This window comes from Lissotriton vulgaris, chromosome 6 (assembly GCF_964263255.1).
Source record: "Lissotriton vulgaris chromosome 6, aLisVul1.2, whole genome shotgun sequence".
Taxonomy (NCBI): Eukaryota; Metazoa; Chordata; class Amphibia; order Caudata; family Salamandridae; genus Lissotriton; species Lissotriton vulgaris.
In genome coordinates this window covers 648905458-648932518 of record NC_141694.1, presented here as the reverse complement: position 1 = coordinate 648932518, position 27061 = coordinate 648905458, and the positions used below count along the sequence as shown (strand labels likewise).

At 48.2% G+C, this 27061-nt stretch overlaps 1 protein-coding gene across 1 annotated transcript in view; it reads right to left on the bottom strand.

Annotated features, from left to right (window-relative positions):
- The window catches only part of MDN1 (midasin AAA ATPase 1), a 2142100-nt gene that overhangs the window by 1713220 nt on the left and 401819 nt on the right, over nt 1-27061 (bottom strand). The window contains exon 26 of the mRNA XM_086926648.1: nt 2736-2882. Coding sequence (XP_086782774.1) covers nt 2736-2882 — 147 coding nt within the window. The remainder of the gene's footprint in view (nt 1-2735; nt 2883-27061) is intronic.

The window sequence follows — 27061 nt, the reverse complement described above, 5'->3', positions numbered from 1 at the left end:
ATAGAACAAGTACCTCAAAACAATGAAATAAAGAAATGTGCAAGAATGCAGTAGGAAGGTGGGATGAAAGAGAAGGCTCACCTCTAGTGAAATAGATGACGAAGTACTGCTTGACCCACAGATGCATCTTTCATGAGTTCAGAATCCAAGCAGTAGTGCTTGGTGAACGTATGTGGTGTCTTCCACGTCGCTGCTCTGCATATGTCGAGAATGGGCACTCCTGCAAAGAGTGCCATTGAAGTAGAGACCGCTCTGGTAGAATGAGCTCTCACTCTTGAATGCAGAGGATGATTTGCCTGTTGATGGCAGAAAGTTATTGCTGCCGAGATCCAACGGGAAATGCTCTGTTTTGTCAGAGGAAGGCCCTTTCTAGGCCTACTGAAAGCAACAAACAGTTGGTTGGATTTCCGAAACTGTTCTGTTCGATGAATGTAGAATTTTAGACAACGCTTGACGTCTAATAAGTGGAGAGACCTCTACGCTGTAGAAAGTGGATTTGGGAAAAAAGTCTGCAAAATTACAGGCTCATTCAAGTGAAAATTAGATGGAACCTTAGGGATGAATTTAGAATTGGTTCGTAGAATAACTCTGTCCTGTTTGAATTGCAAGAAAGGATCCTGAATGGAGAAAGCTTGTAGCTCACCAACCCGCCTTGCAGATGTGAGCACCAGCAAGAGAGCGGTTTTCCAGGACAGGTATTTGATGTCTGCTTTGTGTATTGGCTCAAATGGATGTTTCATGAGTTGAGCAAGGACGATGTTCAATTGCCAGGTGGGTGGTAAAGCTCTCACCGGAGGAAATGTCCTGAAAAGGCCTTTTAGAAACTGTTTAACTAGTCTCTCGGACCAGAGAGTAGAGCCAGTCGATGAACGCCTGAAGCGAGAAATCGCAGCCAGGTGAACTTTAATAGAGGCATGCGCCAGTCCTGAATGCAGCAGGTAAGGAAGGATTTGTGCTGGAGTGGAAGAAAAAGGATGTATCTTATTTGCTTTACACCATACACAGAACCTTTTCCATGTAAGAGAATATGTTTTGTTTGTACTCTGTGCCCAAGCCCGGGCTAAGATGGTCCTGCATTCTTGAGAAATGTCTAGGTTCTGAAACTCTCTGAACTCAGGAGCCAAGCCGACAAACTGAGAGATGCTGGATCCGGATGCTGGACTCGACCTTGGTTCATGGTCAGGAGAGTCGGGCCAGGTTTGAATTGAATTGGCGGTTCCTGTGATAGGAGGTGAAGCTCGGTGAACCAGTGTTGGCGCGGCCACGCTGGAGCAATTAGGATCAGGGTGCAATGCTCCGCCTTCAGTTTCCGAAGAACCCTGGGAATCAGGGGAAATGGCGGAAATGCGTAAGCAAATACGTTGCACAAACTGATCGAAAATGCATTCCCCAGGGATCCTGGTTGGGGATGCCAGCTTGAGTAATGTTGGCATTTTGCGTTGTGGTGAGTCGCAAACAGATCCACAGGTGGCTTGCCCCATCGGGCGAATACCGAGCTGAGAAGATGATGGTCTAGCTCCCACTCGTGGCACATGGAACGTTGCCTGCTGAGAGAGTCCGCAGGGACATTGTCCGTCTCTGGGACGTATTCCGCCCGAAGGGAAATGTGTTGTACAAGCCAATTCCAAATTCCTTGAGATTCTTGAGACAACGACAGAGCGTGTTCCCCCCTGTTTGTTTAGATAGTGCATTGTGGTGGTGTTGTCTGTTCTCACAAGCACTGGGGAATTCCTGATCCTGGGTAGAAACGCTTTTAGTGCCAGGTATACCGCTCTCAATTAGAGGAGATTTATGTATAGTTGCTTCTCTGCTAGGGACCATTGCCCATTGATTTGGAGGTCCTGAAGAAACGCTCCCCATCCTTCCAAGGACGCATCCATCGTTATTACGTGTGGTGAGGTTGGAAGTATGAAGGATAGGCCTAGTCGCAGATTTTGAGACTGAAGCCACCAATCCAGAGCCTGGACTATGACAGGAGTGATCAGGACGATGTCGAAGGATCCTCTGCATTGAGTCCACTGAGCAGATAGCGCCTCCTGAAGTGGGCGCATATGAAGGCGGAAGTGTAGGATCAAGAGGATGTTCGAGGACATCATCCCTAGCAAGGACTTGTAGAGGCGCACGGTGATAGATTTTTTGGACTGAATCCGGGTGGCCAAGGTCCTTAGTTTCACTTGTCGTTCTGTTGAAGGTAAGGCCTTCCTTTGAGCAGTATCTAGGACAGCTCCGAGGAACGTGATACACTGGGACGGTTGAAGGACAGATTTTTCTTCGTTGAGTGTGAGTCCCAGAGCATTGAAGAGTTGCAGACAGGCGTCGGAGGACTTGGTCACGCCTGCGTGAGTAGCTGCTTTGACTAGCCAGTCGTCTAAGTACGGGAATACCTGGTGAGTTTTCATATTCTGCTTGTTCTGCCCTAATCGAGGAAGCTCCTAGTTGGGTCCTGCATTCCTTTCGTGCAGCTTCCCAGAAGGTTTGTGCAGCTTCCCAGAAGGAGGCGGCGGGATATTAGTTCCATTAATTATGCAAAATTTGTTCTATTTTTGTTAATGGTTACACCCAAGCAGGGCGTTTTCAACAGCCATTATTGTCTGGGTTTGTATTTACTGAACCAAATGCTCTTTTATTGCTTTGCTACACATTTTGTTTCATACGTCAATTAAAGAAAACAAAACCACAAAACAACTCACAAACTTAGAACAGACTACATGCTGCTGTGAAAAGTTATAATGTACCTGTAGATCCAACATCACATTGACAAGTTTGCTGCAATAAGACGGTGGTAAGCTGCATCGCTTATTTAGGATAGTTTCAAGCTCCGAATTCGGCAGCTCGTTAAAATGTAGTTCCACAAAACGATTCCGAAAGGCTCTAGAAAGTGCCTAATAAGCAAGAGGATTGAAAACAGAAGAAAGATGTTCAAACGGTTATCTCGAAAAACATGAAATTTACACAATCTACAATGAGTTAAAGGCAGCAAATCTCTATAGTTACATCATGGTTTATAATACAATAAAGAGAATTTAGTAAAAAAAAAAAAAACAAGCCTTAACAAATGCAATAGGCTTCATCATGCCCAACGCTCTCTCCAAGTCCAGGGCAATTGTAAAGATAACGGTCTTTGATTTTGGAAGGGTTATCTAAGCATGTACATTAACATACCTGTTACACATGTCCACTTGCATGGATTCTCTTCTGAGCCTGCTTTCATTTTAATGTACAAAATATTTTGAATTTCTAACCATCATACCATGGCTGTGCACAAAATGACATGGATGACCGGCACTAAGCCGGTGCTAGCATGCAGACAGAAATTACCAATATTCTGCCCAGTCCAGCATTTACCATTGATTCCCATTTTACCTAGGCCAGCATTTTATCAGAAATAAGCACACCAAGAATAAGGTTTTGCCAGTGATTACTACCCCTGTGCCAAGGGCAGCATTATACCAGGAATTAAGACAGTGGCAGTGACAGCATGTTGCCAGCAAGAATAAGTTACTTACCCTGGAAGTGATGCAAAAGAGCTGCATATTAGAGCTAGCCAGCACACTGATATCAGTTTCTGGCTTGTCTCTTGCCGCATTTTCAGAGGTGAAGCTTAAAACAATTGGTAGCACTATGTACATATTCCCCAACTTGGGACCTTTTCAGATATTTAAAAGAGGCCACTCCAAAGCACATGGAGGTTGGACCCTGGTGAGGAATCTACAGTTAAATATATTATCTACTAGGAAGAGTGTTACCCAAGGAAAGTAACTTGTTCGAGAGAACATCTAACACAGATACTACATCATTGTGAAGGAACCAGGGGTGACCTAGTCTCATCGACCGTGAACCCCAGCAGTATCAGAAGTTTAGCATCATATGGAGGTGTTCCAGGATCAACTGTGGCAAGCCTGCCTTCAACAGTCAGCTTGGGGAAAACTGGTTTCCCTGACCTCCGAAGGTTGGTATCGACCACCACCATCACTTTCGTGGAACATTCAAGGGCACTGGTGAAGGCGACGAGGAGCATGGCAAACAGAAAATGCTACTTGCCCACCTTGAACCGCAGGAAGGGCATAACAAATGTGTCATACAAGTCCAGTAACAATATAGGCATTTGGAATTTTTCTTTGCAGAAAGGCATTTAGAGGCCAAAAGTATAAGGCAGGTCGGATATTTCAGAGGCCTCTCTAATTTTTGAAAATGTGGAAGCAGTGTTAACAGCCCATGCCCCTCTCTGAATTAGATAACCCTTCGAAGAGATGCACCTTTTGCAAGAGGAAAGACTGAAGATCCTCAGATATTCCTTCCTGCGTATGGGATAAGAGCGAAGGAGACCGAGGAAATGGGGTAGTATTATATGCTGTGGTTGTGTGACTTCACCGCGTAATACACTTACCAACCTGATTTAGGACCCTTAGCTTTCCTTTGTCAAACCTTCAGCTCAAACCTGGATAGCTGTGGCTCTGAGCAGCCACTCTTACACAAAGGAACAACTGTAAAGCATTTAAACACCACCAAAACAGTTAAAGAAACAAACTGACAAGACACCAAAGAAATGTGACAGCAATTTGTAAAAATAGCCTATATTTTGATTCATTTTTGGACACCACAACGGAAACGACCCACTGGAGGGTTCCATGGTGTAGGAGAGTAGGGTCTGCAATCCTATGATCACCCAGACTTTTTGCTTTTGTTTCACTGGTTTACGACTTTCTCGGGCTGTGGGCCTGCTAATCAGACCCACAGCCTAGCTGTTCTCTCGCTAAAATTGATGTGTGTACCTTAGGTGCATTACCCAATTGGAACTGGGCCACCCTGTCAGACCCTGTAACTCAGGGCATCGGTGTACCCAGGGCCTACCAGGGGCTGAAGCATGTATTATGCCACCCCTGGATGGCCATCTAAATCTGACACAACTGGCTGCGCGACAGCTGGGGCAACGCGGCGTACTCGCTCGTTGCTGTAGGTATAGTATCCCCATATCTAACCCTAAAATTGACACCCGAATTCCTATCAGTCACTCCTATGGCAGGCCTTGACAATCCTGAAGGCAGAGTGCGTGGAACCGTGTGAATTGGGCTCTGGCGCGAGCCGAGCCCGGTTGCAGCTTGCGGAACCAAGACCCAATGGCTGTTCCATGATAACGCGTACCATATCGGTAACTTCGGTATCGCGTTATCAAGACATGTCGAGTAAGGTGTCATACGAATCGGGATGCTGCCCCCTCACCAATGCTGGCGACGAGGTTAGCATTCCGCCCTTCTAGAGGGACACGACATGTACGTAACTGTGAACCCCGGTTAAAGTTAACTGAAGCCTCAGCTCCACAAAATGGACGCTGCCACCACAGACACGAGTCTGACCTCCTGCTGCAGGGAGTCCTTCCAGCGAGGAGAGCTTGGACAAAGGGTTTCCTGTCCGGGGCGGTGTTCGCACCATCCCAGACAGGGTTTTGTGTATCCTGGGTAGGCAGGGCTTTACAAGAAGGTGACTGCGGAGTGGCACCCCGGTGCTCACTACGCATCTGCCGGCTAGAACCAGTTCCAGGGGCCCGCAGCCCCTGACCTGGGGAAAGTCCGGCAGGGGAGAGGGGTGTAACTACCCCCCTTCCTGGTCCCACCCCTAGGGCAGGACCTAGTCATGTACCCGCCCCTTTCTTTAGGATAAAGGCCGGAGCGGGGACCCTTCCAAATTAGATCATCTTTGAATCAAGAACTACTTTCTACGAAAGGACATTCAAGACTCTTCTCAAGATTTCTCCCTTGTGGCTAAGGAGTAGTCACCCTGCATCAGCAGCCACCATCTAAGAACTCTGCGGTTTGCTGCAAGTCCTTCCTCAGGAATCCGACGACCCAGCTCGACGAGAACCGGCTTCCCTGGCACCTCTGACCTCTACCCACATCGTCAGCTCAGCTGAGATCTGTGGGTGCGACGAGACCTCGAGGGACCGGCCCTCATCAAAACCTGCACGCTTTCTTAAACCAGCACAACCACCGAAGGAATCCTCTGGTGAGTGCTCTGGGGTCCGAGAAGCCCCGACCCTGAGCAGCTCCAGCACCGAAGTGCATTCTCCCAGCAACTCCACGATCTGCGTGGGGCCCTTCTGCTTTGCTGTTCAGCACGTTGTCCGATCACTAGCCGCTGGCTTGTGACTCTTTGACGACGAACGACAACCAACGTTGCTGGTCTAGTTGCTCCAGACTAGCCTTTGCTCCCTTTTGCGAGAGGAGCACCCCGGACCCTCCTGGTCCACTCAAGACGCCATTTTAGGCCCACCACGTGGCCCTGAAATCTGCCAAGGCTTGTTGCCCCAATCCTGGGCCCAGCGACGCCGACAGCATCAACCTTCGTGGGACAGCTCGCACCTCCATCCTGGTCGCCGACCACGCCTCCTGGTCCGTGAGACTGCAGAGCCTAGCGTCGCCCACTCACCTAGTCGAGGTGACGATCATCCGGTGCCCTCCTGGTACCCTCTGACTACTGACTAGTAGTACGAACTTGGCCCCCTCTGCTTTCAGGTGTCATCTATCTCTGATCCAGGCTTGGATCTCTACGAACTATTCTCCACTGGTCGCCGGCCAGCAACTCCTTCCTTCCGGCTCCTGGCTCGTCAGCGAAGACCCGACGCCTGTAAGACTTGTGCAGCCGCAGCCCTCGTGGCTAGGTAACCTCGGCATTTCGGTGCCTGCATAGCCTCCTTACTCTAGGGTCCCGAGTCCCTCGCTTCCGACTTGCCTTATCGGGTCCGCCAGAGACCACTAAACTTTCCGTGCCCTCGGGCACTTGTATTGATTGTGCACTTGAAGTATTTTCCTAAGAGTTTCGTTGTGTGCTTAGTACCCTGTCCTCATAAAGAGTACAGGGCTGTTGTGATTCTAATAAATACACTGTTTATTTTCATAACACTTGTGTGGTGTCCTTTCACTTGGTGTTCAAGGGGTATGTGATGGTATAACAGCTGGCTTAACACGCCCTCTAGAGTTTAGCCCGAAGACTGCTCGTATCCACGCTACTAGGATAGCTGGTCTAAGGTTGACTTACAACCAATCACCATAAGGGTCGTTTGGACCGATGCATAGTGGTCGCTAGAATAGTGAACACTGCATATCGGGCCAACTTCTCACACATGGGTATAGAAATCACAAGATATAATAAAATCACAGCATTCAACTCAACCGCGAACAAGATTCGGCAAATTCAACTAATTTGACACTTAGAAACTTTTTCAATGAAAAGTTTGGCTACTTGTAATTTGGTCACTTGGAGTCACTTTAGGTGACCAACTCCAGTACGGAGCCAGTCACTGGGACCAGCAAGGTTCTCAAAGACAGTTATCTCAGCAGGTGAAGCAGCCTTCAGTGAGTTCGAGGCACTTATGTCCCCTGTGGATTAAGGATGCTGAAGATGCTCAAAGGATCATGTGGATACAATGCAGTCAACAAGGGTCTTGCTGCAACTACTCCTAGGTCCAAGAAGGAGGTGAGGCGGTTCTAGTGACAGGGTCAAATGTCCCTCGAAGACCTCTTGGTGCTGGCAGAAGCCTGCTCGCTACTGGACTACCAGTAGCCCAGTATCTCAAATACAGGGCAGTCTTTCCTGGGTTGATAACTCGTCCTCTGGGAGTACGAGCTGCACTTTGACGACACTCCTGGGTTAGCGTACTCGGTTGCAACTTTGTGCGTCAGTTTCTGATATTGCATGATGGCAGTATGAAGACTTTGGGCTACCAACTTGCCCCAGCAGGCTTATCAGCAGTTGTGTCCCTGTGAAGAGGAGACTGATTCACTGTCCCTTGGAGAAGTTGGGCTTTGGCTGGGCTCTAGAGACAACTTCTCCTTGAGCAGGACACGGTAGGCACAGTCCCTCACATTTGTGAGCAACCAGGTTCAGTAGGTGCAGTCCACACTAGTGCTGCACCTCACTGATGGTCCGACGCTGCAGTAGAGCAGTCCTTCTTCCAGTCCAGTCAAGATCTGAATTCGGGGTGCCAGGGGTGCACTACTTATGCTACTCGGGGCAAGATGCAGTTTGTAGATAATGGGCTACTAAGTTCCTTCCCACCTAGTGACCACATCCTGTGAAGTGTGGCATCTGAATATCACTAGATGCACCATTCTACCTACTTCCAATATAGTAGGGCCCCTTTCCGGCATGTTTTGCTCCCCAGTCCAACCGACAGGTGTGGCTACCAAGTAGGCTACTCACCCTTGAAAAAAACATTTGGCAATTGCTTTTCCCTCACCTGTCCCAACTGCCAGCCTGAATGCCAGAACAATGGAGTAGCCCCTCTCCCAAGTCTTGCCTATTTGCGGTTCAAAGGCAGCTTCTCTTTCAAAGTTCGCCTTTTGGGACAATTCCTGTGTGAGGGAGATGACACCTCCTCCAGAGTAGGACACTATTGTATCCTTTCCTTGGAGGTCTTAGCATGTCTCCCTAGGGGGGCAGAAAGCAGTCTCGGCAACAGAACCAGTGCCACCGGTATGGGCAGAAGGGACTAAAAGGAACAAAGTGGCAACTTTACTAAAGCTGCACACTGCAACTTGCTACATTAATCTGGACCTGAAAATCAGATTGGGGTTAATGTAACAAGCTGTTTGATACCTTGGAGGACCTACTTTGGTCGCATAGTCCCAGAGTTAGCACAACTGAGGGGTCAGGGGGCAACTATGCACTAGCCAATTGGGCGACCAAGTTCTTCCACAGTAAAAAGAACAGTTTCACGTTCTTACTATCAGAACAGGTAAATTACACGTCCTGCCCATGGGAAACATGGTACCCTGCCTTAGGACTGAATACGCCTACAACAGGAGTGACTTACACATATACCAGGGGGAGTCTGGTTTTGCCATTGCTTTAAATGGTAAAGTTGGACCAGCAGTAAAAACTGCACTTCCAGCCTGCATGTGGTTGACTAGAAATCTTATATTACTCATGTCACACCCAAGGTGGCAAAACTAGTGATGCAGGCCCTGGGTCAACCTGGGTGCCATTTACTAGGGACTTACAAGCAAGGTAGCTTAGCTAATTGGGTATGAGTTTATGGGTGAGGGCCCAGACATGGAGGTCTGGTTAGCAGGCCTCAGAGTCGAAAAACCAGCAGCATCAGTCCAAAAACCTGGGGAGTGACCCTAGAAAGAGAAGCATTTCTTTACATGGACCAAATGAAAGGCTAGGTGTAGCCGCTTTGAACAACCTGTAAGACTGTAGGAAAGCAGCCTATTTTTACATTGACGCCCCCACTTTTTGCCTGGAATTTGATGCAATTTTGACAGAAGTGCACTGGGTTCCTGCTAACTGGGTCCCCAGTGCCAGTGCTCTTTCCCTAAAAGAAGGTAACTGTTCAATTGTACCCTAATTGGCAAGAACTTTAGCACCTCTGTAAGTCCCTAGTAAATGGTAACCCTGGTATGGCTACGAAAGAGGGGCCCTAAGTGCTGCAGTATGTATTCTGCCACCCTAAGGGACTCATCACCAACACTCATGCAGACTCCCATGGCAAACATCCACTGTGCCATGTTCAGAGACCCTGCATGCAATATATGCAAGTCACATCTAGAACAGGCTTAATAGCCATAAGGCTGGGTGCATTAGATTACATGTGAAGTCGTCAGTATGAACAGATATGCACCGTGCTGTCTAGTTCAAGCACTAGAAAGTACAAATGAACAGGTAAGCAATCTGAAGTTTATGTACTGAGCACTGGTCATTTTCAGCTACATGACGACTTTCAGCCGGGGGCGCCGCATCTGACAGCAGCGGGGACTTTAATTCCCAGGAAGCCTTGCGACAGGAGGCACTGACGCCCATTTTGAAAGCCTGGAGGCGCATAAAACCAAATCACTGCCCTTGCAGCGCGGGAGTCCCTTCAGCCGTGGAAGCCGCATCTGACAGCAGCGGGGACTTTAATCCCCAGGCAGCCTTGCTCCAGGAGGCCTGTTCTGAGTGCCTGGAGGCGCATAAAACCAACTCACGGCCCCCAGAGAGTAGGACGCGCTCGGGCGTGCCCGGGCCAATTGCGGGTCCGTCTGCGCCAGTCAGCGGCAGAAAGAGGCAGGGCAGGGCCACCCCCGGTTCAGATCACCAGTCATAAAGAGGGGAGTGCCTCCAAGTTTAATTTCCTGGCTTACCCGGACGGCTATGAACTGATTTAATATATAACATGGGGAAGTGCACCGGGCAAGTAAACCCATTAGCAAGAGCACCAATAGCATGCTTGAAAGGGTGGTTGTTATTTTGTCAGGGGGAAATCGAACTCACTGAATGTTGTTTGTCTCTGGGTAATGAGGACCCATTGATCAACTTACACAGCAGAGGGGCACTATCTGACCCTGACGTTGTATTGGGCGAAGTACCCGCACAGGACCTACCACAGCTTCATAATTCAGGCACTACAAACATCATGCATGCCAGTGTGAGTTTACCCGGCAACATACCTGAAACTGAATCCCTCATTGACGTCCTTACAATTGTGGAAAATCAGGTCACCAAACGTAAGAGGAAACCTGTTTGTGCCAAAAAGAAACAACCACCCAGGATGAGCGCATATAGTAACTGTCTGTCTGCATGGATGCAGTCATCTCTAAGCACTAGCCCCCCTGGCACCCCTGGGGAAGGTCCTAAAGGGGCCTCGCATAGTTCCATCGGCACACAGTCTGAAGCCCTGCTGGACAATGGGGGGTGTAGACACTATTACTAACTTTGCCATTGATATGGACTCTGTGTTTAAGCGATTCAATGATTTGCTAGACTCTAAACTCATTCACCTTTTTGAACGATTAGACCGTCTTGACAAAGCTGTGGGAAAGATTAGCCCATTGTTGGAAACCGCACTGGCTACTCCGGGGGATGGACCCACTGCTAGCAAGTTAGGGATCACTTCCCAGTTATGCCTGATGCAGCATCACACCTTAATTTACGGAGCAGTTCACTACTCACAGATGACCCAGTTACAATTTTGCCCCCCAATTTTATCCAAAGGCGCAGCACAAACCCCAAACGTTTACATGGAATCACGCAAGGCAATCCAAGTAGGAGTACAATAGGCACTTTAACCAAAATTTATTTGAGGCCTAATTTAGATTTTTTAAGCTGGCCTCCGGCCACCTGCCGATATGTATTAGTTTTGGTTGGCGCTCCAACCCTTAAGATGGATCAAAGGGAGTCCTGGGTTGATCTACGTAATAAATGCGTGGACTGGCTAATAAAAAACAAAAGGTTCCACCCATCAGATATGAATGAGATCATTGCGGATCGTAGAGTCGGGTGGGTTGGAACGTCCCCCAAAAATATAGAAGGAGATTGTATTGTGATTGACGTCTGTAAGCCACACATGGTGTGATGTCTATCGAGAGCCTGCGAGCTAATACCCAACCAAAGTACCAATATCTGCTCCTTACCACTGGGCTATTTTTACAAATCAATCCTTGGGCCCACTGCAAATGAGCTTGCATTCCCCATTTTACATAACAGGTTTCAGGCCTTAGCCAAACTTGATACCCATGATTGACCATCATCCACACTGGAAACCCAACTGGAAACTCCTGATAATCCCAATGGGTTTTTGTGTCCCCCCCCCCCCCACCTCCCGTCCCCCCCGCTAAGTCAGGCTGCCCCCCCCTCCCCCTCGCAGCTAAGGCGATCAGCAAGCGCTAACCAAGTCATGGCCAACAAAGAACTAAGCATCCTGAGTTGGAACGTAGCAGGCCTTTAGTCGAAGCTAAGGGACCCAGATTGGCTAAATCTAGTAAATAAACAGGACATAGTTATGTTTCGAGAGACTTGGTGTTAGACATATCCCTCTTTATTGCATGGTATGCCCCCACTTTTTGCTGAATTGCTGATGTACTTTGGCTGAGTGTGCCCTGGGCTCCTGCCAATCAGGTACCCAGGGCCTATGTTCCTTCCCTAAAACTGCATTGAAGCCTAAACCCCAATTGGCATCTCTGGCCACATGCCAGCCCCTGGTAAAAGCTACCACAGGTACCCAGGGCACTGTGACCAGAGAAGGCCCCTAAAGGCTGTAGCACTTATTGTGCCACCCTTAGAAGCCCTGTACCCTGACACACACACACACACACACACACACACACACACACTGCCTTTGCAGGCTACGTGTCTTGGTGCAGAACAAAGACGCCCACAGAACACTTCCCTGGCATACATAGTACCCTCTCTAGCTGGGTGCCCTATGCCAGTGGTGAGGGTACAGGTGCATGAGCCCTGTACCCCTACAGTACCCAAGTCCATTCCTGGCCACTGTGAGTGCAGTGTTGCCATTAAGAGTATATGGTGCTGGGAGGTCGTCACCACTAACTCCACAGCACAATAATGGCTACACTGAAGACTGAGAAGTTTGGTATCAAACTTCTCAGCACATTAAACCCACACTGATGCTAGTGTGGGATTTAATGTAAAGTGCACGCCAGAGGGCAACTTAGAGTTGACCCCTGAAACTAACCCACAACCTGTGTCCTGACTGAGAGGCTGCCTAGGCTGCCACCCAGAAGACATGTTGCTGGATCCCTGGGTACGGAGCTCTCCGATCTCTTGGGCCTGCAACAATGCACATCCTGGGACGAGGTGCTAGGTCTCCTCCCCCAGGATGGGCAGGGGGAGATTTAAACGCATCCTTCCTTTGTGAGCTTCTCCAGGCCACTTGCTGTACTCAGCAACTGCCCCCCCATCGGTTCTGACCCCTTCACTGGTGGGAAGACAGGCGGGAAAAACAAAGGAAGGAAAGTGGGTGTGCAAGCCTCTGCCAACCCCGCCCCTCAGGTGGGGAGGCGAGGTAAAGCACAACTCCGGGCTCTCGCCATTTTGAGGATGGGGATCCCTACCCAATACGAGCTAGGCCTCTGCCCCCCTCCCACTGGAGAGTGGCAGGATAGGGGGTGTACTCACCCCAGGACAGGGACACATTTGTCCCAGCCCTTGCCCTACCTGTAACGCCCCTAAATTTAGTATTTCGGGGCACCCTGAACCTACCTTCCTCAGATTTTGAAACAAGAAGAACAAGAAGAAAGTCGTCCTGCTGTGCAGCTGCTAACAAGAGGACAACACCAACTGACTTGGCCCCAGCCCTACCGGCCTGTTGATCCTTGAACCTGCTCCTGCTAAACCCCGGCGTCTCCAGTGGTCAGCAACCTCGAAAACCCCAGAGAAACAGACTGCCTTGCCACGAGCAGTGGTTCTGCTCAAACAGCAACCACCCCTGGTGCCACCCAGGAACCGCAAATCCAGCACACACTGCACCAGCCGAATCCAGCCCATGCCCGAGTGGGCAAAGACCACAAGGACATCCCACCAACGACTGTGACCACATATCCAGCACCCAAGGACCTTCCTCAACACTCCTGACAACGCCTGCAGCCTCACAGCATGAGACCCCTCCAACCGCGACCAGCTAAGTGTAAGATTAACCGACACCAAAAGACACCCCTGCACCCAGCGGCCCACGGCCCCCTGTGCCCAACTCCTGGGTGTCTAGCTATCCTACAACATCCCAACTTACCTCTCAAAGTAGTGGTCGCACCTGAAGAATCTCCGTCCCCGAGCCTGCAGCCTTTGTTCAGCTTCCAGCTTTCCCATTGAAATACATTGGGCACCCGAAGGTCCAAAAGCACCCTGCACCCATTCGCTCGAGTGCCACTGGAAGTACAGCAACTGTCCTATCCTACTTTCCCTCTTGCCCTGAGTAAGTGACCAGAAGCTCAACTCCCACAGCCGCGTGGCCTGCCTGCTAGCCGCCACCAACCAAAGGCCCCCTTATCCTCCCTAGGATAACATCGGACCTACTCACTCTGCATCCGGCTGCCCCTGTGCCGCTGAGGGTGTAACAACTATACCTACCTGACCGTGGGAGACCAGAGTCTGGCCCCAGAACCTTAACTCGGCCAGGCGAGTACTTACCAAAAGACTTTTTTGACGCCAACATAGCCAACGAAGAGCTGGTCATCCACCCAGAACTGTTGTGTGCAATTCAAGTAAAACAAGAGCGCAAGTTTTGAGTCCAGACGGTGGAGCCTCTCTTCCTCTCTAAAAGGATGCAGAGGCGGAAAGAAGGTGGGCAAAGTAATGGTGTGCCCGATGTAAAAAACAGTGACAACCTTTGGCAGAAAGGATGGACGTGTTCTGAGCACAACCTTGTCCAGATGGACGGATAGCAAAGGAGGTTTACAAGAAAGTACCTGGAGCTCACTCACTCTCCTGGCAGAGGTGATAGCAACCAGGAAACTAGTCTTCAAAGTCAGCAGACGAAGAGGACAGTTGTGAAGAGGCTCTAAGGGAGCGCACATTAAATATGTAAGAACCAGATTCAAGTCGCACTGTGGCATTACGAAAGAAATAGGAGGGAAAAAAGGAGTAATGCCTTTGAGAAATCTATTTACAACAGGGGACTTGAAAAGAGAGGGCTGATCAGTGAGCCTGAGAAAGGCCGAAATAGCAGAGAGATAGCCCTTGATAGTGTCCAGAGCAGAGCCCTGCTAGGCCAAAGAAAGGAGGAACAGAAGAACTTCTGAAAGAGGGGCAGAAAGGGATCCACAGCCTTTGCTGTGCACCATGCCACAAATGTGTTCCACCTGCAGGCGCATACCAACTTAATGGAGGGACGCCTGGCTGCCGGAATGACAACACAGACTTCAGGAGGCAAGGCAACTGCCGCCGCTCAATCTCCACGCAAAGAGGTGGAGACTGGACCGGTTCGGGTGGAGGACCATACCCTGCTGCTGCGACAGAAGATCCTCCCGAAGAGGCAGTCGGATCAGGGGAATCGATAGTCCTACTGAGTAGCTCGAAATACCAAACTCTTCAAGCCCAGTCCGGCGCCACAAGAATGACTTGGGCCCGGGCGCACCGGATCTTCTTCAGCACTCTGGGACTAAGTAGTATAGGCGGAAAGGCGTACAACAGACGACAACTCTACTTGCGTCGAAAAGCGCTGCCTAGTGAGTGCCACCTTGGAAATTCCAACGCGTAGAATTGCTAACATTGCGCGTTCTCTTCAGTAGTGAATAAATCTAACCAAGGCTCTCTCCACTGTCGAAAGAGACCTTGCGCCACATTCGAGTTAAGACACCATTGATGATCCATCATGCACCTGCGGTTGAGTTTGTCAACCATGTCGCTCAACAAGCCTGCCAGGTGTTGAACCACTAGGGAAATGCTTTGCTGTCCACGACCCCACTGCGCCCTGTTTGTTGCAGTACCACATTGTGGTGGTGCAGTCTGAACACCTGCACAACTTTCCCTTTGACAGAGGGAAAGAATGCCTTCAGTGCAAGTTGGATCGCCCGAAACTCCAGAAGGTTGATATGGAGCATGGACTATGCCAGAGTCCAGAGGCCTCGGATCCCCGCTCTCCCATGTGGTCCCCTCCCATCCCAGGAGGGACGCGTCCGTCACCACTGTGTGCTCCGATTGGAGAAGGGAGAGGGATCTGCCCTGGACCCAATGTTGATTCATGAGCCACCACTGCAGCTGCTGTGCAGTGCCCTCTGAGATCTGGACGTAATCATACAGGTTTCCATGATGCTGCGCCCACTGGAACTTCAGGTCCCACTGCTGTGCCTGCATATGCCATCTAATCAAAACACACAGGGGTGGCTGGGCCCAATGGGAAAGAGGGTAGGCAGGGCCTCACAATGCGAACAATAGAAATGTTTGCCTATGCCTCCTAGCTACTTTAAGTACAAACCGATTCATGTACGAGTAAACTACAATTTGTTAGTTTACACAAAACATTTTATTTTTGGTAATTTGATACTCAGTTTGAGGAGAAAGAAATCACAATAAACAGAACTGAGATCACTATCGACCTCACGTCTGAGCCATAGATAGTTCAAAAGAAATCAATACAAATGTGCAGTGAACCAAACAAGTGATAAACAATTAACAAAACATTGGATTATTCACATACATAAACATCACATTGACTACATGGACCAAAAGAAACTTTTTACATTTGTAAAACAAGGGCTCCTCCTAGCATTTAGAAGCCCGGGGAGAAAACAGCGTTTAAAGTAATGGTTGAACTCCCAAGACCTGAAATAGCAATTAGTCAATTCGATTTCAGGAACATAGCTTGTTTATACAATAAATGACAATGGCCAACCGGCCACACAAAGGAAAAAAGAGAGTGCCGACGCGTTTCGAATCCTGATTCACAACTTGCAGAATTCTCGTCAGGGCAGATTGGATCTAGTCCATGGGCACTATTTAAAATGAAACAAAACAACATATTTACTACCTAGCGAGTCCTCAAGCCATTAATCTCTGGACAGTAAGGTTACAAAACAATTTGTACCTTGTATGAATCCTGCCCACAGTCAGTTCTGAATTAGAAGAAATGTCGTCTCGGCAGGGCGGCCTACGCTGCAACAGAGTAATAGGGGGAGTGAGTACTAGTCGGGTGCACAGGAAGGTAATGTTTGGGAGCCTTTCTCATTCAGTTACCTTGGTTTAAATGGAAGCTGAGCCACATCTTCGACACTTGCGGTGAAGATCCTTTGTTTTCTGAAACATATGGGACATAGTGCGACTTAGTGCACTGATTTCTTACTGATTTGCTAATTGTGTTTACCTTTTGAATCGGACCACTTACTTGGGTACAGGCCCGAAATGACCTCAGTGGGGGTTCTGTTTTGCCGCGCAGGGAGCAGTTAAACTCTGTGAAAATACAGAATGGGGCACCGTGTTACCATGCTGCTATTTTAGATACTGGGTTGAAGAGGCTGCATTCGCGCTAGTCGCGTGTGTACAAATGGTCCACTTACTTGGACAACGAGTGACGAGGACTTAAACGGGGATTCTTATTTTCAAAACTGCATTTCACCAACCGTCGTTTACTCGGGGAAATGTCTGCGGGGGCAAGAGGTGGGGAACACATTACCGCGTTATCATTTTAATCCAAGGCCAATATACAATTGCCAGTTCAGGAAGGTGGCCGCTTCCGTGCTTACCGAAATCTGTAAATCCGATCAGCGTGCTTGCTCCACAGCGATGACCATGGGATGTGAATGTCCCTGGGCGTCGCCGGCCATTGAACCAAGACCATGTAGTAGGTAGCGGACCAATCAGGTGGACCGCCACGGCATAAAGCATGCTGGGATCTGTAGTGTCAAGGAACAAATCAGAATTGACACAACGGTGAGGTGTATTGTGGGACATGTAGTGTTCATAAGCGAGCACAAATTGGTTATGCCCTATTAATTTCGCTGAGGCTGTTTAGACCCTTGTTGACACTGTCAAACTTTAAAATTAAGTACGCCTCCTTGCGCAACAGCATTGTATCCACATCCAAGGAGTGTTTAGGGTCAATCCATGCCAATACGGTCCATTTGAAATCAGTCTCAGAATGGCCAGTGCTGGTGAAATGTTCCACCATAGGAGCATTAATGACCTTTTTTTTGAGCCGGGAGCGATGCTGGGTGATGCGTGCATTGATGGGCTGATTTGTTTTGCCTACGTAAACTCTGTTGCAAGGGCAAACCACCGCATAGACGACATTTCGTGTCTTACAATTCGTGAAACAATCATGTTTCCATTTAATGCCATTATTTACAAATGTGTCACCTTCTATGGTACTTGAACATGAAATACAATTGCCACATTTACGATGTCCACGTACTGGTTTCAAATTCCACTGTGTGACAAGGTCGCTTTTGGGTGCTGTGATGTGACTATCTGCTCTGATTAAATGTTGCCCTATGCTTCTGTTCTTTCGCATAGCGAAAATAGGTTTTGAGAGGGGATGCTCTAAAGTCTCAAGGAGATGCCAATTATTCCGAATTATGTTCTTGAATTGGTTCGTGTGTTGACCGAAGGTTGTCACACAAACCAATTGTTCCAGATCTTTCTTTTCTTTCTTTTCAAACAGTGTCTCTCTTGGAGTGAATTTAGCCCTATGTTTTGAATGTTTTAACAATTTCTTTGGGTATCCCCTTTCTGCCATCTCATTGCAAAACCTGGTTGCATGAGAGTCAAAATCACAAAGGTTTGTGCAATTCCGCCTGATCCTCAACAGTTGCCCATAGGGCAAATTATTTTTCAATGATTGAGGATGCGAACTAGTGTAATGCAGAATGGTATTTCGGTCAGTTTCCTTTTTATGCAAGGAGGTAGTTAACTTAGCCTCTTGGGAGCTTACAGTGACGTCCAGGAAAGTCATTTCTTTTGGGCTATAATTGAGTGTGAATTGGATGTCTGGGTGCCTAGAGTTCAGCCACAGATGGAACTGCTCGAGGTCCGTCTGGCTCCCCTGCCACAGGAGCCAGACGTCGTCGATATACCTTAGCCATTGAATGATATGTCCAGAGAAAGGGTTATCACTAAGGACAAAATGTTCCTCATATTGTGCCATGTACAACACGGCCAACTCCGGTGCATAGGGACAACCCATGGCTGTCCCCTTGACTTGAACAAAAAAACTATTTTCAAATTTAAAATAGTTACTGCGAAGAGTGATCTCTGCTAGTGCCACAATAAAGTTGGTAGGTACCCGATGGGGCCTATCCCTTTGTTCAAGGTACAGCTCAATGACCTCTAGGGCTTCATCCTGCGGTATCTGTGTGTAAAGAGAGGCGACGTCAAGTGTCACCATCAACTCGCTCTGGTCATTGAATGGATATCCCTCAATCTGTTTAATGAAGGCTGTTGTGTCGCTGAGGTGCGAACGGACTTTTGCAATACATGGCTTTAAAAAGTAATCAATGTATTGAGATACTGGTTCAAGCACCGAATCGCAGCCCGAGACAATGGGTCTGCCCGGGGGTACCTTGTCATTTTTGTGAATCTTCGGTAAGAAGTAGAGAATCGGAGTTCTAGGCGATTTTTTATTCAAAAATTCATACTCCTTAGGTCCTAGAAAACCTGTGTCCAACCCCTCCTTGGTGATTCGAGATATTTTATCCTGGATTGCATGGACAGGGTCTTCTTTGGAGGGTCTGTACCATTCCCTATTGTTGACATGTTTTTGGCCTTCAGCAAGGTACATGGGACGTGGCCAGAGGACCACTGCCCCGCCCTTGTCGGCTTGTTTGATCACTATTGAAGTGTCAGATTTCAGATCACTGATTGCTTTTTGTAACCCCTTGCTGATGTTGTTCTTAGTGTAACTGTTTTTCTTCTCAAGTTTGGTAAGGGAAGACAGTACAGCTTGCTCAAAAGCTATGACCTGTTTTGGAATATTCAGAGTTGGAGTGAAGCGTGATTTAACTCTAAGTCCAGTGGTTTCCTGTGAGGACGTCATTTCGGCTCCCGCGAAGAAAGTTTTTAACCTCACCTTGCGGCAGAAGTCAAGTGCTTCCAATTTTAAATTAGTGAAATCCGTTCTTTTGTTTGGAACGAATTTGAGGCCAAGGTTAAGAAGCATTTTTTCATCCCTAGATAAATTCTTTTCAGAAAGATTGACTATAGTGGACAAATTTAATTGTTGTTGTAGTTCTTGTTGCGTGTTCGCATTTGCCACGGTTGCTTGAACCGAGGTCGCGATTGGCCGCCCCTGGACAAAAAAGGAGCCGACCCTCGAGTGGCGCCTCGTTTGTTGAAATTAGACTGTCTTGAGTCTGGGGAAGAATCCGAAGAAGTAGTGTCTGAAAAGGTCAAAAACCTGTTTTTTGATCTGCCCTGGAATGAATTTAGGGCCCCACGTGACTCCCCAGAAGTGTAAAAGTCCTCTTTAAGAAAAGGGTATACCCTCTCCAACTGGAAAGTTTTTGAATCTTTTTCAAACTGAGCTGCTTTCGTATTCAAAGAGTAATCCTTGAAAGTGGCAATTTCCTTTTCGATTTTATCAAGGAGTGCCTTAGCTTCAGTTGTGGTTTGGTTGTCATTAATTGTTTTGATCAAGTCATCTATCTCCTTTTCTTCCTGACTGCAAATGCGCTGGGCAGTTTCAATGGTATGCACCATTAAATCCCTGCTACATTTAGTGTTGATTTGGCTAAATGTAGCAGGGATTTAATGGTGCATACCATTGAAACTGCCCAGCGCATTTGCAGTCAGGAAGAAAAGGAGATAGATGACTTGATCAAAACAATTAATGACAACCAAACCACAACTGAAGCTAAGGCACTCCTTGATAAAATCGAAAAGGAAATTGCCACTTTCAAGGATTACTCTTTGAATACGAAAGCAGCTCAGTTTGAAAAAGATTCAAAAACTTTCCAGTTGGAGAGGGTATACCCTTTTCTTAAAGAGGACTTTTACACTTCTGGGGAGTCACGTGGGGCCCTAAATTCATTCCAGGGCAGATCAAAAAACAGGTTTTTGACCTTTTCAGACACTACTTCTTCGGATTCTTCCCCAGACTCAAGACAGTCTAATTTCAACAAACGAGGCGCCACTCGAGGGTCGGCTCCTTTTTTGTCCAGGGGCGGCCAATCGCGACCTCGGTTCAAGCAACCGTGGCAAATGCGAACACGCAACAAGAACTACAACAACAATTAAATTTGTCCACTATAGTCAATCTTTCTGAAAAGAATTTATCTAGGGATGAAAAAATGCTTCTTAACCTTGGCCTCAAATTCGTTCCAAACAAAAGAACGGATTTCACTAATTTAAAATTGGAAGCACTTGACTTCTGCCGCAAGGTGAGGTTAAAAACTTTCTTCGCGGGAGCCGAAATGACGTCCTCACAGGAAACCACTGGACTTAGAGTTAAATCACGCTTCACTCCAACTCTGAATATTCCAAAACAGGTCATAGCTTTTGAGCAAGCTGTACTGTCTTCCCTTACCAAACTTGAGAAGAAAAACAGTTACACTAAGAACAACATCAGCAAGGGGTTACAAAAAGCAATCAGTGATCTGAAATCTGACACTTCAATAGTGATCAAACAAGCCGACAAGGGCGGGGCAGTGGTCCTCTGGCCACGTCCCATGTACCTTGCTGAAGGCCAAAAACATGTCAACAATAGGGAATGGTACAGACCCTCCAAAGAAGACCCTGTCCATGCAATCCAGGATAAAATATCTCGAATCACCAAGGAGGGGTTGGACACAGGTTTTCTAGGACCTAAGGAGTATGAATTTTTGAATAAAAAATCGCCTAGAACTCCGATTCTCTACTTCTTACCGAAGATTCACAAAAATGACAAGGTACCCCCGGGCAGACCCATTGTCTCGGGCTGCGATTCGGTGCTTGAACCAGTATCTCAATACATTGATTACTTTTTAAAGCCATGTATTGCAAAAGTCCGTTCGCACCTCAGCGACACAACAGCCTTCATTAAACAGATTGAGGGATATCCATTCAATGACCAGAGCGAGTTGATGGTGACACTTGACGTCGCCTCTCTTTACACACAGATACCGCAGGATGAAGCCCTAGAGGTCATTGAGCTGTACCTTGAACAAAGGGATAGGCCCCATCGGGTACCTACCAACTTTATTGTGGCACTAGCAGAGATCACTCTTCGCAGTAACTATTTTAAATTTGAAAATAGTTTTTTTGTTCAAGTCAAGGGGACAGCCATGGGTTGTCCCTATGCACCGGAGTTGGCCGTGTTGTACATGGCACAATATGAGGAACATTTTGTCCTTAGTGATAACCCTTTCTCTGGACATATCATTCAATGGCTAAGGTATATCGACGACGTCTGGCTCCTGTGGCAGGGGAGCCAGACGGACCTCGAGCAGTTCCATCTGTGGCTGAACTCTAGGCACCCAGACATCCAATTCACACTCAATTATAGCCCAAAAGAAATGACTTTCCTGGACGTCACTGTAAGCTCCCAAGAGGCTAAGTTAACTACCTCCTTGCATAAAAAGGAAACTGACCGAAATACCATTCTGCATTACACTAGTTCGCATCCTCAATCATTGAAAAATAATTTGCCCTATGGGCAACTGTTGAGGATCAGGCGGAATTGCACAAACCTTTGTGATTTTGACTCTCATGCAACCAGGTTTTGCAATGAGATGGCAGAAAGGGGATACCCAAAGAAATTGTTAAAACATTCAAAACATAGGGCTAAATTCACTCCAAGAGAGACACTGTTTGAAAAGAAAGAAAAGAAAGATCTGGAACAATTGGTTTGTGTGACAATCTTCGGTCAACACACGAACCAATTCAAGAACATAATTCGGAATAATTGGCATCTCCTTGAGACTTTAGAGCATCCCCTCTCAAAACCTATTTTCGCTATGCGAAAGAACAGAAGCATAGGGCAACATTTAATCAGAGCAGATAGTCACATCACAGCACCCAAAAGCGACCTTGTCACACAGTGGAATTTGAAACCAGTACGTGGACATCGTAAATGTGGCAATTGTATTTCATGTTCAAGTACCATAGAAGGTGACACATTTGTAAATAATGGCATTAAATGGAAACATGATTGTTTCACGAATTGTAAGACACGAAATGTCGTCTATGCGGTGGTTTGCCCTTGCAACAGAGTTTACGTAGGCAAAACAAATCAGCCCATCAATGCACGCATCACCCAGCATCGCTCCCGGCTCAAAAAAAAGGTCATTAATGCTCCTATGGTGGAACATTTCACCAGCACTGGCCATTCTGAGACTGATTTCAAATGGACCGTATTGGCATGGATTGACCCTAAACACTCCTTGGATGTGGATACAATGCTGTTGCGCAAGGAGGCGTACTTAATTTTAAAGTTTGACAGTGTCAACAAGGGTCTAAACAGCCTCAGCGAAATTAATAGGGCATAACCAATTTGTGCTCGCTTATGAACACTACATGTCCCACAATACACCTCACCGTTGTGTCAATTCTGATTTGTTCCTTGACACTACAGATCCCAGCATGCTTTATGCCGTGGCGGTCCACCTGATTGGTCCGCTACCTACTACATGGTCTTGGTTCAATGGCCGGCGACGCCCAGGGACATTCACATCCCATGGTCATCGCTGTGGAGCAAGCACGCTGATCGGATTTACAGATTTCGGTAAGCACGGAAGCGGCCACCTTCCTGAACTGGCAATTGTATATTGGCCTTGGATTAAAATGATAACGCGGTAATGTGTTCCCCACCTCTTGCCCCCGCAGACATTTCCCCGAGTAAACGACGGTTGGTGAAATGCAGTTTTGAAAATAAGAATCCCCGTTTAAGTCCTCGTCACTCGTTGTCCAAGTAAGTGGACCATTTGTACACACGCGACTAGCGCGAATGCAGCCTCTTCAACCCAGTATCTAAAATAGCAGCATGGTAACACGGTGCCCCATTCTGTATTTTCACAGAGTTTAACTGCTCCCTGCGCGGCAAAACAGAACCCCCACTGAGGTCATTTCGGGCCTGTACCCAAGTAAGTGGTCCGATTCAAAAGGTAAACACAATTAGCAAATCAGTAAGAAATCAGTGCACTAAGTCGCACTATGTCCCATATGTTTCAGAAAACAAAGGATCTTCACCGCAAGTGTCGAAGATGTGGCTCAGCTTCCATTTAAACCAAGGTAACTGAATGAGAAAGGCTCCCAAACATTACCTTCCTGTGCACCCGACTAGTACTCACTCCCCCTATTACTCTGTTGCAGCGTAGGCCGCCCTGCCGAGACGACATTTCTTCTAATTCAGAACTGACTGTGGGCAGGATTCATACAAGGTACAAATTGTTTTGTAACCTTACTGTCCAGAGATTAATGGCTTGAGGACTCGCTAGGTAGTAAATATGTTGTTTTGTTTCATTTTAAATAGTGCCCATGGACTAGATCCAATCTGCCCTGACGAGAATTCTGCAAGTTGTGAATCAGGATTCGAAACGCGTCGGCACTCTCTTTTTTCCTTTGTGTGGCCGGTTGGCCATTGTCATTTATTGTATAAACAAGCTATGTTCCTGAAATCGAATTGACTAATTGCTATTTCAGGTCTTGGGAGTTCAACCATTACTTTAAACGCTGTTTTCTCCCCGGGCTTCTAAATGCTAGGAGGAGCCCTTGTTTTACAAATGTAAAAAGTTTCTTTTGGTCCATGTAGTCAATGTGATGTTTATGTATGTGAATAATCCAATGTTTTGTTAATTGTTTATCACTTGTTTGGTTCACTGCACATTTGTATTGATTTCTTTTGAACTATCTATGGCTCAGACGTGAGGTCGATAGTGATCTCAGTTCTGTTTATTGTGATTTCTTTCTCCTCAAACTGAGTATCAAATTACCAAAAATAAAATGTTTTGTGTAAACTAACAAATTGTAGTTTACTCGTACATGAATCGGTTTGTACTTAAAGTAGCTAGGAGGCATAGGCAAACATTTCTATTGTTTGCATATGCCATCTGGCATGAGTGACCAGCAGGATGCAGGAGGCAAGGAGGCCCAGCAGCCTTAGGGTCATCCTGACAGAAACCCACGATAGAGGCCGTAAGATCGGAATCATAGCCTGAATATCCTGGACTCGTAATTCGGAAGGATAGGCCCGAAACTCCGCAGTCTACAGAACTGCTCAGATGAAGAGGAGCTTCTGAGAGGGAATCTGGTGTGACTTGAGCACATTGATGGAGAACCCCAGCAAATGCAGGAGGTCGGCCCAAGTCTGGAGGGGAAAGACGACTGCTTAGGGCGAGTCCGCCTTCGACAACCACTCGTCAAGATAGGGGAAGACTGGAACCCCTGATCTGCGCAGATGACCTGCGACCACTACCATTTCTTTTGTTAACACCCAAGGGGTGCTGGTAAGGCCAAAGGAGAGCACAGTAAACTGAAAATGCTCGTGGCCTACCATGAACCGCAGGTAAAGCCAGTGGGTCGGAAGGACGGGAGTGTGAAAATATGCGTCCAACACTACCATCCAGTCTCCAGGGTCGAAAGCAGACAAGACCTGAGCCAGAGTTAGCATCTTGAACTTCTCCTTCCAGAGGAAGCAATTGACATCCATGAGGTTCAAGATAGGACGCAAGCCCTTTTCCTTCTTGGGCACCAGAAAGTAGTGGGAATAACAACCACGTCCTACTTCTGGAGCAGGAAGGCACTCGATGGCCCCCTTGGCCAAGAGTGCGGCGTCTTCCTGTTGAAGAGCCAAGTGATCCCCAACATGCGGTGGTACTGGGGTGGCATGGCTGGAGGGGTAGTCTCGAAGGGGAGGAAGTAGCCCCTTCGGACTCTTTGTAAAACCCACTTTGTAAAACCCACCTGTCCAAAGTGATGGTGCGCCTGTGGAGGAGGTGATGGCGAATGCTGCCGCACACTGGCGTTTGATGGTCCTGAAAGGACGAGGAAGATTTTGGGGCAGTGGTGGCCGGGTTGGAAGTGGACTGACCCGCCCGCTGGTCCCCTGACCCGTCTCTGCGTGTCACACATCCCCGGCCGCACTGAGACTGCTGCGGCCCCGAAACAAACGTGCTGGGTCGCCCTTCCGTGGCCACGAAAGGAGCGAAAAGCAGAAGGCGGAGGAGGGCGAGTGGCCGAAAAGGCCCAAGAACTTGGCCGTAGCCCGCAAGTTTTTAAAAAGCTCCAACGCACTATCTGCCTTGTTGCCTAAAAGGCGAATGCCATCAAAGGGCATATCCATCAGGGAATTCTGGACAACCCCCCCCCATCCCCCCTGATCTCCCCCCCCCATCCCCCCAACCACCCCCTACCCCTGAGAAGAAAGTAGTCCTCCGCCTGTCGTGGAAATGGCTCTGCCCAGCGAGTCAGCGGTGTCAAGGCCAAATCGATTTGTGAACTTGGCTGCATCTCTCCCCCCAGCAATAGCCTTAGAGAGCACTGTCCGCACCTCCTCCAGACACTGAGGCAGCACTTGCGCCACCGAATCCCACACAGAGTGGGAATAACAGCCCAAGAGGCATGCAGTGTTCACAGACCGCAGCCCTGAACTGGTGGAAGAAAAAATCTTCTTCCCAAATTGTTCTTGGATTCCCTGTCCGGGGGTGCGGTAGGGAATGCGCTCTGGGACATTGAGGCTTGGACAACCAAGTTCTCGGCATCCCCCAGTTCCTCTGCCCAGTTCGAGTCATACTCACACTGAGCTGTGAGAGGGTCCTCAGACCCCTCCCAGTCTTCCCCTTCCTCCGAAGGCTGATGTACAGGCTGAAAATAAGGAGGCTAGATATAGGGGGAGAAAGGCCCCATCGTCATCAGAATCGGCATCAAGCGACGCCGTTCCGGCCCAGTGTCCATGTCAGGGCTTAAAATAGAGACAACGACCGGTGCCACAGGAGACGTCGGAGGTGGTGCCAGGGGGTCGGTGTAGGTATAACGAGGTCAACCGGTGTTGGTGGGGATCCAGGCTTGGATCCTTGGGGGCCCTGCGGTGCCGGAGCAGAAAGCGATGCCAGGGTCGGAGCCGCAGACAGTGATAGGCGAGGGTGTGAGAAAAGTGGCTCTATATATACTGGACTATAATGAAGTACAGTGTGTATAGAGTCCACAAACCCCAAAGGTATAAAAGAGGTTAAAGTCAGGACTGACCTTATCCTCAAAAGTGGTAGCTTGGTCGAGCAATAAGGCAGTACCAGACGGCAGTGCAAAGCATTTGTTGTAAACACTCAGTCAGCAAAGGATTTCACACACTCAAAGACTGAACTCCAGGCCGAATGTTTTTATATCCAAAGATATCGTTGTTTTATTTTTAGAACCAACAGGCATAAAAATATATAATTCTCTAGATACGAGTACTCTCATGTAATTACTTTGCAAGGAAGCAATAACGTTTGTGAACACAATAGGGTACAGGGGGTTGCTGGGGCAACACAGGTCTAGACGCACCTTTAGCACATCCACCACCACCACCTCACCACCACCTCCACCACCCACCTCCACCTCCACCTCCACCTCCACCTCCACCTCCACCTCCACCTCCACCTCCACCTCCACTCCCCTCCACCTCCACCTCCACCCACCTCCACCTCCACCTCCACCTCCACCTCCACCTCCACCTCCACCCCCCACCACCTCCACCACCACCACCACCTCCACCACCACCTCCACCACCACCACCACCTCCACCACCACCACCACCACCTCCACCACCACCTCCACCACCACCACCCACATCCACCACCACACCACCACCACCACCACATCCACCACCACCACCACATCCACCACCACAATCCACCACATCATCCACATCCACCACATCATCCACATCCACCACCACCACCACCACCAC